Consider the following 13,706-nt stretch of genomic DNA (forward strand, 5'->3'; position numbering starts at 1 on the left):
ACTAGAGCTAACTTTGTCTTTTGTTATTGTACCAGACACACTCTGAAATGGAAGAAGATAGCTGATGGATCATGAAGAGCTGATGAAAGATGGATGGCTTGGGACCTCTACTACAGATACTGAATCCAGCCTTAGTGTATGGGAGCTTATACTTTCATTGCAGTTAGTCTAGTAGCCACAAACAACCTGGGAGTCAGTAGCATTTTAGATTTAGCTAAGCCGAACTTAAAATAAAATGCACGTGTTTGTTATGTTCCTGCAGTTTTTCCTCTTTATTCTAATGTTCCTTCCCACCCTCTGCTCAGTCTGAGGGATGCATGCATGCTGTGATTACCCACCCTTTTGCCTTAGAGCGACAGATGAGAGAGCAGTACCATGCCCGGCCGCGGACACACTGCTTTTGTGCGCACGCTCACGAGAAGCAAGGCTGCGAGATGAACCATCTACAGCAGGAAAAGAGTGGTAGCAGGTAAAAACAAACCAGGCATGAAATGCAAGACGGCCGCCACGGAGAGAAGGACAGAAAGCACAAAGAGGCAGTGGGGTCAAGTCAAGAAGGTGAAAGAGAAAGGAGGCAGAAGGACGACATGTCAAGAATGATGGGAAGATCAAGACACACTGATAGAAATGCAGAGAGAAACACTAACAGATACTACAAAGCCCGGGAGGTGTTTTTTGTTCTCTTTTAATCTAATAGCAAGTAAAACTGCACACACAGCACAAGACTGATGCTACCAAGGTGATAAGTTACCTGTCGGCTCATTTGGGAACACAAATTATTAGGGATGCACGATATTGGATTTTTTGCCGATACCCGATATGCCGATATTTTACAACTCATTTAGCCGATTACCGATACCGATATTTTTTTCCCGCACACCTAATTGCAGAGATCATCAGCATACAGTATAATGGTGATACTCTTATCACATTTGTTACAACGGTCGGGGTGACGGGTCTTGAGATGGTTAATCAAGTTTGTAGTGTTGAAAGACTTTGCCTTGGCTCCTCCTCCATCACCGAAGCTGAGCAGTCATTGCAAATAGCAGCTTTGCGATCTATTTCGGACACTTTGAAAAACTTCCACACCACGGACATTTTGGCTTCTAACTCTCTCATGCTGCAGGTAGACACACGTGACGTCATCACGCTGCGCTGCGCAGGTCTTCTTCGTGCCGGGGACATTGCGCCGGGGTCGGACAGTTAATCAAGTATGCAGCAGCCGATCATTTTAATGGTTAATTATATCGGCGGATATCGGCGTGTTGGCCCATATCCGATAGTTCATTTTTAAGCCAATATCGGCCGATACCGATAACGTGCCGATAATATCGTGCATCCCTACAAATTATACATGTATGCTAACAAATGTTTTCTCAAAGACACCTCTCGGGCTCGGTAAGAAACACACATATAACACACACATAAAAAAAAGATTCCCACAAGTAGAGCAAAAGAAGCAATACGGAGGAAAAGACCGACAGGGAGAAAAGAGGCTGAAAAAGTTACAAACACACAGATTTATTTGATCCTGTACTAAAGTAACCTCTTTAAATTGTGGTATTTGAATTATCCAGGGCAAGTACAAACTATTAAAGTGTGTTATTTGTTGTATTGTTACTTCATGACTAAGCTGGTTTTACTTTAAAGACCACTGTTGTTTACATTTGGAGTGAAGCTCTGGGCTGGTTGAGGCAGAAAATGATTATTATTGAAGGATGAAAAATGCAGATCTGAAGTTAAAGCAGCGAAGAAGATGATGAGGAAAAGAAGGAGAAGCTGACTAAACAAGAGAGCAAGCGTAAAAATAAGCAACTCAGCTTATTACTTCAGCACACGGCAAAAATATACCTTTAAACAAGACGGTGAGTCTAAGATTTAAGTTTGAAATCTTGTTTTCAAAAGTAACGCACAACAAGGCCGTGTCACTCCACGTTTGAGAAACAAGATTCAAACATTGAATGGTAGACATTTTGGCTTGTTAAGGATATTTCTGCACGTTAGAACATAACTGCATTGTTATGTGTCACAGCTCCCTCCTGCCCTCCCCACAAACAAAAAACAAATAAAAGATTAAATAAAAAATAAATAAATTAAAAAGCTGAGAGAAAAAGGATCAACACCTGTGCAAGCAAGCGCTGTCAGAAAGCAGGACAGACTTACTCAGAAGCTGTGGTTGTGGCTGAGACAGTTGGGAGGGGGATTGTCCAAACACAAATGGGCTGTGGACAAGGGAGGAGGAGGGAGGAGGTTGGGCGGCTTGCTCAAATACGGAGGAGGAGGGAGCTGCTGAGAGGAAGGGCCCAGACTGAATGGAATTCAGTATGGCACTCAGCCGGTCACCTGCAAACATGGAGACAGAGGATGGGGAAAAACTACAGCTTATGCTATGGTTTGAGGGTTTCCAAAGGGGGTAGGGGGGTGAGGATCATTCAGAGTTTATTTTCTATCAGTCATTCTGTCCGCTCCCACAATGCAGCCAAATGGGAGGAGCTGTTCGTGCTTCCAGGGTCCAAGAAGTCCACTACTCTCTCTGTGTAGATGTACAAAAGGATTGGCAGCGGGCCGAGGCTTGGGTGAGCAGTCGAAAGGTGAGGAACGGGTCAAATGGACCTACTGTATGATTAAAAGTCAAAAGGTACAAGTCCGTGTAGATAAAAAATAAGTTAAAAAAAGAGGCAATGACGAGAGCAATGTCAGCTGAGCCTGAGACTTCTGGGTATTGTGCTCCTTTGTCATTCGCCATACAAAACTGACAAAACTTCAGAGTGATGTCATCACTTTTGTAGTCAAAAATAATGTCTCAGCAGCTCATTAGCCCTCAAGCCTGCAAACTTCTAAACTATAAAACAAGAAAACACTTCAAGGACCAGAGGCTCCTCCCATTTCGCAGCTCTGTTTGGGGAAATAATATAGGCCTACAGAGGGAGGGGCAGAGAGGGGTTTCTTCTTATGTATTTATATAAGAGCCATTCAAAAAAGGTCTCGTGTGCTTGGAAAAAATGTGGCCTTTCTCCAGATATTGTAAGCTGAGCTGACACTGCATCAGTCGTCATCATCCAAAAGTCTTCCACTCTCTTGACACAACAGGCTAGTTGTCAATGACATACAAAGGCCAGTCGCTTTGCAGTTAGCATAGAAAATACTGATATGGTTTGGTTTTTGGAGAGACAACTTGATGTGAAGACTTTACATCCACTGCAAGTCCATCAGTTGTTGCAGCCAGAAATGGGAGGCTGCCCAGGTGAAACTGGGATGGGGGGAAATCAACCACACGGCTGAGGATTGGAGCCTGAGAGATCTGTCAGTAAGGTGCCTTTCCAACTTGCTCAAAGAGCTTTGGCGCATGCTGGTGCCTCAAGATGACCAGTGTGAATGTGATCCATACCGCCTCACAGCGCGATGGAACCACCACAAAGGTGGCTCGTGCTTCAAACCATCAACAGATGGTTCAAACGTGGCCATGACCTGAAGTTGTGAAGTCCCGCAGCCTTCTTAGGTTTGCTGGCTCCAAAACCAACCGTGAGGTTTGAAGGTTTGGACAGATTTTTTATCCGAGTCTGTGTCGAGTGCAGATCCGCACTCAAAAGACAGCTCATCTCTGAAATGGAATAGAGTAGAGCTTATTCCATTTAGCCCCTTTGCATGGCCAATCCATGCATTGTGGGGCTGTTGGTCATATGTTACCTAAAGAGCTAAGCATAATCGCTACAAAGCATTTGGATTTGGATGGATGATAATGTAGCTCAAGAGGTGGTATAAAGAAGAACAGATGCTTAAAAGGTTTAATGCATCAATCTCTCCATTCCAGCAACTTACAGGGGCCGTCCTGTGTCACCTTTCTACTTGTCGTTTAGTAGCAACATACAGCTTAATAGCATGTTAGCTTTTCTGTGTAGCAAACAGATCCAGGTGAGTTTCCATCACTCATCAAGATTTGCATTAAGTGCGTGTGGCCAAGTGTTAAAATGCAATTGGCTTTTACAAAGCAGTTTAAATGACACCAATGGAGTCTTTATTCTACAGTAACAGTAAAAACTGTTACTAAAAAAAGAGGTATAACTTCAGACTCTTTTTCAAGAGAAGGAGCGGTAAGCCGTTTGAAAGACAATCGACACAGCGTCAGCAGGATATTCAGTCAGAAAGATACACAGACACATTTGGGGCCAGCCAATCTTTGATGGTGTAGCAGAAACGATGAGTATATTCAGGTGATGTTTTCAGTATTAATACATATCTTTAAGAAAACAATGATTATGTGAATGATCAAATATTTAGAGACTAAATTAAGGCAACGTAAGGTAAAGGGTGAAATCACAGACACGTGTTCAGGGCCAGTTGTCAGTGTTAGGCGATCCCACAGTAGCCAACTAAACGGACACATACTAGTCTTAATGACTGGAAGCACATTGATTGGCCCATGCACACACAAACACAAACAGAGGCATATGCCTGACACTGCAGAGATGTTAGGCATGAAATAAAAGGAGACACACTATAAAGCATGCATAAATAAAAGGAGATGATGGAAGAGGTGACTGATGGCACGATTGACTGACCCATCCTGGATCACAAAATACCCTGTGGACAAACTTCTATAAATTGTGGAGGTCAAGTGGTTTGTAATTCTGTATCTGCATTAACAAAGATGGTGATCAGTGCCTAAGACAGTGTTCTTAGTACACCCATTTCTACAACTACAATGGGGTAAGTCTCATTCCAATTAATGGTGAGAAGTCAGATAAGGTGAGGGGATTACAAAGCAGGAATTATCAAGACAAGGGTGCAGAGTGAGGGAAGAGTTGAGGTATATAAAAAGGTATAAATCAGTAATGGTAAAGCAAAGTGATGTAAAGATTGTGTCTTAAAACCTACTATACAGCACGTGGACCTTACCTTTGTTATTGGAGATGCCGTAGTCGAAGCCCTGCGCTCCATTTGAAGTCGCAGCTCTGTTGAAGGCCTGCACAGAGAAGGGGCTGGGTGGTGGTGTCTGAGCCCCGTGCTCAAGCAGGACTTGTTCTATAGTAGGAAAGCAAATGTTATCCTGCAATTGAACACGCATGAGGTTAAAAAACACTCCCTCATTTGTGTTTCTCTTACCGTCATCGTGTCGGAGGTACTGATTCCCGCCGCGGTCTCTGGCCAAAGACCAGGCCTCGCCTTCATCGCTCTCACAGAACTCCACTACACTGTTCTTATCCAGCTGCACCCAGGTCCCCTCTGAGTTGACCACCTGATACACAAACAACACTCTTTATCCGTACTCACACACCCACACCACATCCACACAACCTGTCAACAGTCATCTACTGAAAAAACAGTCAGTCATTATTCATATGAGTGCAACCATGTTATTACGGCACATTCCAAGACTCTTTAACAGGAGATCATCACATGCAACGACAAGTGCAAAATCCACAGCAGCAGATCACATGTATTTGATTTTGTGTATCAGCAGACATCGGGGACAAAACCAAACTTACTCTAAGAAAGGGGGAGTTTATTGAAAGGTAAATGTGGTTGTTTTTTCTCAACTCCCTGAAATATTTTAATGTTTTAGAAAAACAAGACATAGACGGAAGTATTAGTATGTGCAGGCTGCACCTCTCAGATCCAGACAGGGCATTCCAGTACAGACTCAGAGAGGAAACTATTGAACAGCATGACACACCACAGCAGCCAATGATTTCCAAAAGAGGGGAGGGCTCCGCTCATCACAAGGCCAGAGACGATTTAAGAAAGTTATTCACAGTATTGTTAAAAATGCAAGAAAGATACAGGCAAGGCACAGAGAGGCTCCAGCATTTTGTGATCGCCCTGAAACTGCAATGGATTCATAAAAACTGAAATTAGTGAGTCAGGAAGCACGCGAAAAAATGTTGCTGATGAGACCTCGATGTGAGAAAAGATACAGAACACACACCCACACCCAGAAGCAGCTGATGTATTCCCATTAGACAGAGAGATTACATCTTTTACATTCAGAATCATTTCAGTTATTGAAAAACAGGGAGCCCTAGTTTCTCAGAATCAGGCCAAAATCTACCAGAATTAGCTGTATTACATTAGGTGATCTTAACAGACTGATTTATTCAACTCCAGCCACAAAAAACACATTGCATTATTTGGGGTGAGTGCGTACCTCGCCTATGGCCTTGACCTTGTTGCCAAGAACTAACATTCCAATGGGGATACCCCTAAGGTTTGGGCAGCTTCTGATGTTGTGACCAGAGGGGCCGGTCTTCACTACCTTATAAAGCCCCGGGCCGCCGCCCTGCCCTGCCCTGTTCTGCACCCGAATGGGGGCCTCGTGGGAAGGGCAGCTGCTCACCTCCTTTACGTTCTCCTCCGATTGGCCCCTGACCTCCTGCAAAAGGTGAGAGCATGGATTAGAGCCGAAGAACAGCAACACGACAAAAGAGCTGCAAAACAGGTCAAAGATCATGACATGGTTCAGACTACTGAGCTCTGAAAGAGACACTGTTAGCAGTGAAGCAAGGAGCCGACCTACCCTGCACATATAACAGTTATGCATTTGTCAAGCACTAAGTAAGGCCTCTCTCAAAGATGTGCCAAAGCTCATTTCACATGTACAGCAGTTAAAGATCAAGAACACCTGGACATCTGCTGGTAAACCGTCAAAGCCTTAAAGCAATAGACATTATTTGCATTCCTTCAGAAAATTAGATGCGAAGAATGATACCACTCTCATACCTGTCCATTAAATATAATATACAGCTAGCAATAGCTTAGCTGTGTTAGAAACACACAAGTTGCTGTTTTACTGGGGGATCATGAGTGGGACTCTTCCTCCTGTTTTTACACATATTTTAAGGAGTCAACAAAGGAAATTTAAAGGGCCAGTTCACCGATTTTCAACCTCAGTCCTATCATGCTATTATGGGGAGCTAATGCCATTATGGTAGCTTCTCCAATGGAACCTGGAAACCCAGACCACTTAAAACACGTCATCTGGCGGAGGCCAGGGAGCTTGCTAAACTACACTTCCTAGGACGCCCGCCTCAGATGTCATGTCTCGTTCAAAATCGTCAGTTTTGAAATGTAGACTGCAGACATGAAGATTTTTTAGACGATCCACCGGTATATTCTTGTTGTATTTCAGATTCTGTACCGATAAATGTCCTTGACAGGAAAACGGTAGTCCAGCGTCTCTCGCTGGGCCGTTCCTTTCAGAGTGAGCGACGCAATGCACGCTGGGTGTTGTAGGAATGTAGAATGTGCGAAACCACGAGCTGTTTGTACAACTTCCTCCACAGCTATGTATCCAATCTCAAATATTATTGCTTCTATAGATTAAAGAGAACACCAGCTGTACCTTACAGTGGCTTCTTCCAGGGGCAAATTTCAATGTTATTTTCAATGTTTCAGGGAATGTACAAGTACAGCAAGAAGCCTTTTTTAGAAACATATTAGAAACAGTTATCAAAGAGTTGTCGAACTGTCACACACTGAAGAAATGGGAGTATCCAAGGGGCATGTTAATACAAGGGTGTTTGCTAGTGACCTTTAGAGGTTATGGCAGGTGGTTAGGGACACAATCAGACTGGCTGTTGTCCCTGTTTCCAGTCTGTATGCTAGGCTAAGCTAACTAGCTTCTAGCAGTAGCTAGGACAGGTTTGAAAATGGTGTCAATCTTCCTCATTTTACTCTCAGAAGAAATGAGACGAGCAACCTTTAAACTATAAAGGCTGTTAAACAATATCTCGATACACGTGACATAGATAATTTAAACCATATTTAGATTTCCACCCTCAACAAAAATACGTACTACTCCAAAACTACATTTTTGCTCCTCATATTAGAATGCACATACAGTACATACACTTACAAAGTGTTAGAATCGAGGAGCCCAACGTTAATGTGAAGACTGTAGTGATGCAGTTAAATGACCAATAGACAACAGGTCTAATCCAATTAAGTAAAACACTTCTATACAGTCTAGAGGGAGGCATGCTATGAAACACAACGTTACAGGACTAGATAAAACAAGCCTGTCAAACAAGACCTCATGCAACAGACTGGACATTAGTATCTTCAACCCCATGCAACATACAAGCTTGAGCTGTAAGAATTTACAAAATCCCAATTGTGATCACTGCGAGAGTCTACGGGACAGTGGCTGCTGACAAACTGTATAATCACTGTACAAACAACCATGCAACTGTGGTTCAACCTCTTACTGTAAAAACTGTGGGGAGACTACAACGTCACAAGGGGTTCAAGAGGACAAATAAAGCAACAGATAGATGATACACTATAGGGCAGTCAAGCTATTTATCCCTCCTTCGTACAACTCACCTGTGGTGGGAATTTAGTTAAGGGGGTCCACGACAAAAAGCCGATATCCCTGACTCCTTGGCTAGCGTTAAAGACATTCTGAGCAACAGATCGTAAGACAGTCAAGAAACAGTAGACGACTCGAGAGAGGAGAGAAAACAGGACGGGGGAAGACGCTTGTGTATTTTTTTGGAAGAAAAAAAAAACATTGTTTTGGCTCCTCTGTAAATTCCAGCATCAGAGGTGATTTGAGAAGGTGAAGAAGAGAGGACAGACTCTGACTGGTGTCAGATAGGCCAGATAGTGAAATCGTGGAGCACTGATAAGAAGGAGGCCGTGTTGGAACACTTTACAGTAAGTGTAGGATCCAGTGCATCAGAGACAAACAAAGCCAGGTTGCGAGAAAAGAGAAATTGACACTTCACTCCAAACACCACATGGTAATTTTTGTCCAAATCCATTCCCAAATAAAATACATCGAGTTGAAACTTCCAAAAAAATTCCCCACTTTGGATGATGTAGTGTGTCATGCTGTTCAGACAGAGACCTTACATGGAAGCCACCTAGCACCTAAAGCATCCCAATGCAAAGGTGGAATTGTGGAAGCAGTAGAGGTACAATTTCCCACTGAAACTTTCTGTGGACCAGTGATTGCTTCATGACAGAAAACCACCTGGATGTCAACATCTTTAGATATTTTAACAAGATATCTTAACCAAATGAGGAATGTGACGGAGTGTTTTTTGTGTTGCATATTGTGGCGGTTTTTGTGGCATGGAGCAAAAAGTGAGAGAACCTTTTATTATCACATGCTGTAGTGCGCCAGTGTTCATGAATTGTGAGTGAGAGGCAATGAGGAAAAGAGGACTGAACAGTGCGGACTAACCAACTTCACCACAGGATGAAATTGCTCCTTTACTTCCTGTTATATTTGTCTGTCAATTCCTGCATTGGGGTTCACTTCAATGCACTAAACAGCTACCTAATGCATGTGAGCATTTGCCAAATAAACATACCATGGCCATGTTATGTTACCTTGTGCCTTTACACATGAATTAAAGCATGCACGCTCCAGCTGCTGTTCCTGTGCACAGTGTGTTAGTGAAAGTTTCATACTCAGTGCTGCTTTAATAGATGTTTCATGCAAGAGAACACCCCAATGCTTCAAGTACATTTGGGGAGTTGGTGCCAAACATTAGAGACCTTGAAAACCCCTTTTTTGTTAAACGACAAAACTCTGAGCTTTTCCCCAAATAAACAGCGCAGGAGCCTCTGTCATCATAGAGATAGACTGCTCGCTCAGCAGGCCTTCTTCTACTTACGTCGGCTGGGACCAGTAGGCTCCTGCCCAGGTGCTGGTTAAAAGAGAGGCACCAGGCTTCAGTGTACCCATTCATGCTGGGAACATACTTCTTTACTGTTTCATCATTGAGCCTGAGCCACACACCATCATCATTGTGGATCTATGGGAAAACAAGCAACAGAGCAGAGCAGAGCCATGCCGTCCTGTTACCATTGAAACAGGATGGGCAGCACCCTCACGCACACACACACACACACACACACACACACACATTCAGCACTTCTGAGGCTGCAGGAAAGGGTCAAACTAGAGGACAGGTTACAGCAGGGGGTGAAGGTAAGACATAAATGTCACTAGCTATCAAAGGTATGGGAGTTTAGATATGTAATGTGCAAATATTCTCAGTATGTGTTGTATTACAGTGCGAAAAATAAGTTAGTGCTTCAACAACTTTAATTTTCACTCTAAATGCATCCCATCCTTTGGATTTATGGTGCAGGCGTTCAAGCCTTTCATGTAGCCTCAGAGTGCTTTGCAAGAGTATGAAGCAAATTAAAGTAGGAGCAACATATTTATAAGATTTGAAAGAATTAATTATTATCATTAGGAAGATATTTAAATATATTACATAGAAGATATTAAAGAGGATAACTTAATCCAGACAAAAAATAGAGTTACAAAATGTATGATTCTATCCTTACTGATTAAAAGAAGAATAGACAAGGAAATAGAATAAAAGTGGAAAGTAGCTACTATGCTCATATAACATAACTGCCTGGTCTGGAGTCGATTACCTCGTCAATGAAAGTGATGGTGCCATTGACATGCACTATGCCTATCTGTTCGCTCTGCAGGGAGGGGTGACTACGCACACGCAGGCCTGCGCTGTCCTTGGACACAAATTTGCGGACCTGAGAGAAGCAGAGGGGAGATGAAGACCGTGAGCGGCAGGAGTAAAGAATCGAAAGAAAGAAATCAAAAGTCAAGAGGTGCAGCAGGAGGAAAAGAGGAAGCAGGACAGGTTGACAGTTGGAGATCGCATGCGTTTCCCCCACACAGAGCCCGCTTCCAGGTACACACAAAGGAAACAGCAAAAAGAAGAGGAAACTATAGGAGCTCTATTTTCAGGAGCACCAGCTAAATTCATACCAGTGCTTGGAAAATGGAATATACGCATTAGGGCGCATACTTTTGCTTGTTTCCCCATCATGGATTGCAAAATAAAAATACCATAAGTTTCACAAAATGATGATGACTGCAAGACGTCTAATGTTAGTTTGCTGCACAATTTGCATTTGAAGTAACTTCCAATTTACTCTGATTACAATTTTTAAATATTAGTCATGAACCATCACTGCAGCTTGAATAGATGACGAGGCTTCGATACAGTGACAGCAGTCGGTATGTAAACATGCACACTAGCAATGCAATCAATTTTCTGTTATTCTAATGTGTTTTTTAATCACGTTGGTAAAGTTTGTTTCATTTAAAAAATTGGATACATATTTTCATTTTACTATATTTCTGAGCCTCTCCTTCTTCCTGAAACAAACAAGCCGTTCAAATCCCTTAGCCAGGATTGGCTGACAGTATTTGGAGTGACCGCAAAGCCCCTCCCCCACGTGTGCGATCCCACATGGGGGAGCGGCCACACTGCACTGTCACAAGTTGTAGAAAACATGGCTGCTCTAGGATCGGTTAATCGGCCTTATATGCACGAGTCAGAATCACCAGGAGGTATCGAAATGGTAAGTTGAAATCTTGACGACGACTTGACTACAAGCTAGTGCAAGAAGGCAGCCTGAGGTGAATGACAATTGGTCGATTTCAGCGAAAGCAAGGTTCCACGTAGAAACCTGCAGATGTTCTGAACGGCCCATTTCAGAGGCGACCTTTTTAAAAATGTGATCCTGGAAAAACACGGAATTGTGCAGTTTTCACTTTTTCACTGTGAACAATAAACACCCAAAAATGTGAAACCCCTGCAAAATATGAGAATATCCATTCAAAAGATACGGCCCCTTTAAGAACCAGAATAAAATCCCCATAAAGGGATTTTCTTAAGTAAGTAGCAGAAAGAGGTCAAAGCCTGGGATAGATCTATCTATCTTTGCTTTGCTAAATGTCTTAATTTTTGGATCCCCATCATCTTGCACCAAACAGAGAGCCTTCAGTCAGTTCTTGTGTCCATTGCTGTCTTTGGACGAGCATTTGTTTTGTTTGTCTGAGCAGCAAACCAAAACAAGGAGGTGATAATGGCTGAAAGCCGCAAAGGTGCAAAATAAGCAGTTGGCAATTCCAACAACTCTTCCACATTACAGGGAGGTCCTTGTTTCTATGTATTCCTTGATGCACCTTTAAGGCAAGAGTTTAATGGAAGTGTTGCTAGATGTAAGTTAGTGTTGACAGGTGTACAAGACAGGCAAAGTCGTTTCTGGTCTCTGTTCAGTTGTATTTGATGGGTGAGTGCAGCCATGCATGCATTTTATACATGTGCTTATATGCATGTTCATGCCCCTGTCGGTCGATCAGAACAAACAGCTCACCTTGCTAGGCTGAGGTTCAGCCTTTGGTTTGACCATCTGAGTGCCGGGTGGGATCATGCCTTTGGGAGGGTCTTTGACTTCCACCTCCAAACCAGCATCTGAGAGAAAAGACAATGTTCACTCGTGCATTCACTCTATTCACTGTGGGAGAATATTTCAGAGGACAAACAGGCTTTTATTTTTCAAGGATTCTTTTTTTGGCTTTTGCCTTTATTTGATAGGACAGCTGAAGAGAGGCAGGAAATGTGGGGAGTAGAGAGTGGGGGGTGACATGCACTAAATGATCAGTATGTCAAGGACTAAAGCCTCTGTACATTGGGCACCTGCTGGACCATCTGAGCTAAAGGAGTGCCCCCAAACAGGCTTTAAGAACAGACATATACCTATTTCAATGCCATCAATGGTGACGTGGATTGTATAGAGGCCGACTGCTCCTGGAGTCCAGTTGGCGCTGTAGGTTCCATCAGTGTTGGCACGAATCAGCATGTTCTCACTGGGCCTGAGTGGGAAAATAATCAATAAGTAGATTGTATCTCGCTGGAAAAAGTGCTTTCTTTCTACACTAGCTCTCTTACCTCTTTGGGGTGGGGGAGGCAAAGCGCAGCTCTTCAAATGAGTAGTTTTCATAAGCCTAAAACAGGCAGAAATATAAAGTTAATTTTGGACCATCTGCTGCCTTCTAAATGTAAACAAGAGAATTTGTAAGTGCGTTATAAGTGAGGCTGACCTTCATCATGGTGATAGCGATGTACCGAGCTTCTTTCACAATCATGGGCTCGTACGTGGCCTCCAGCTTGGGCATTGGCAAGCCTCCGAAGGTCAGGTCAGGGCCAGTAGACGAAGGAGAGGAGCTTCCAGGCAGCCGCTGCAGCTTCTTCAAATTCTCAGGCTGCATCGACTTCTTCTGTGAAACTGGTACAGCCTTCACCTCCACCTGGGATAACAGGAGATGAGAATCTCAGAGTCAGAGGTGTGTGATAATCAAAGTACGATGACCTACTTTCTGTCACTGCAGTCAAAATTATTCTGGTTTCACTTTAATTCTATAAAACATCCCTGACAAGCAGAGACGCCAAAGCAATTACCTTCATGTTGGGAACATGCACCACATCTCCATACTGGTCTTTGGTCTGAACAACCACAGTCGCCGGCCATCCACAGCGTATGTCATCTTTGTTCAGGATCAGGGATGTCTTCTGGGGGTCTGCGTAGGAGTCTGGCTGCAGCCACCTGGATGGAAGAAAATAACAACACCAGAGACACAGGGTGGTAAATGACAAATTGTCAATATATATATAATATGTAAATATAAATTTTTTTAAAAATTGTCTTGCTGCCTTCACAAACATTTACCTGGCCAGACGGCCTCCGCTTGAGCTCTGCACACAGGTGATGAAGTCCTCAAGGAAAGAGTGCTCATTGGTCTGGAGGTGCAGGGGCAGATTTCCCTCCAGGGCCTCCAGGATGGTGGGGGAGTGAGACAAGGCCAGACCCTTCCCCAGGATCCCTGAGTGGGACTTGCACACCTGTGTGAGGTTGAAGGGAATCAATGTAAC

At 43.4% G+C, this 13,706-nt stretch overlaps 1 protein-coding gene across 10 annotated transcripts in view; it reads right to left on the bottom strand.

Annotated features, from left to right (window-relative positions):
* Nucleotides 1-13,706, bottom strand: part of mycbp2 (MYC binding protein 2) — a 65,197-nt gene that overhangs the window by 14,226 nt on the left and 37,265 nt on the right. For 4 of the 10 annotated variants that reach the window (XM_069663089.1, XM_069663086.1, XM_069663087.1 and 1 more), the window contains 12 exons: nt 13,504-13,676; nt 13,236-13,380; nt 12,878-13,084; nt 12,726-12,781; nt 12,534-12,649; nt 12,151-12,248; nt 10,399-10,515; nt 9,624-9,764; nt 6,146-6,370; nt 5,104-5,236; nt 4,897-5,022; nt 2,164-2,343 (listed from right to left, as the gene is read on the bottom strand). In XM_069663089.1, coding sequence (XP_069519190.1) covers nt 2,164-2,343; nt 4,897-5,022; nt 5,104-5,236; nt 6,146-6,370; nt 9,624-9,764; nt 10,399-10,515; nt 12,151-12,248; nt 12,534-12,649; nt 12,726-12,781; nt 12,878-13,084; nt 13,236-13,380; nt 13,504-13,676 — 1,717 coding nt within the window. The remainder of the gene's footprint in view (nt 1-2,163; nt 2,344-4,896; nt 5,023-5,103; nt 5,237-6,145; nt 6,371-9,623; nt 9,765-10,398; nt 10,516-12,150; nt 12,249-12,533; nt 12,650-12,725; nt 12,782-12,877; nt 13,085-13,235; nt 13,381-13,503; nt 13,677-13,706) is intronic. The other 6 variants (XM_069663090.1, XM_069663088.1, XM_069663095.1 and 3 more) reach the window with 6 other exon arrangements.

This window comes from Semicossyphus pulcher, unplaced genomic scaffold (assembly GCF_022749685.1).
Source record: "Semicossyphus pulcher isolate SPU_LCO1_2020_fin unplaced genomic scaffold, fSemPul1.0.p SCAF_15, whole genome shotgun sequence".
Taxonomy (NCBI): domain Eukaryota; kingdom Metazoa; phylum Chordata; class Actinopteri; order Labriformes; family Labridae; genus Semicossyphus; species Semicossyphus pulcher.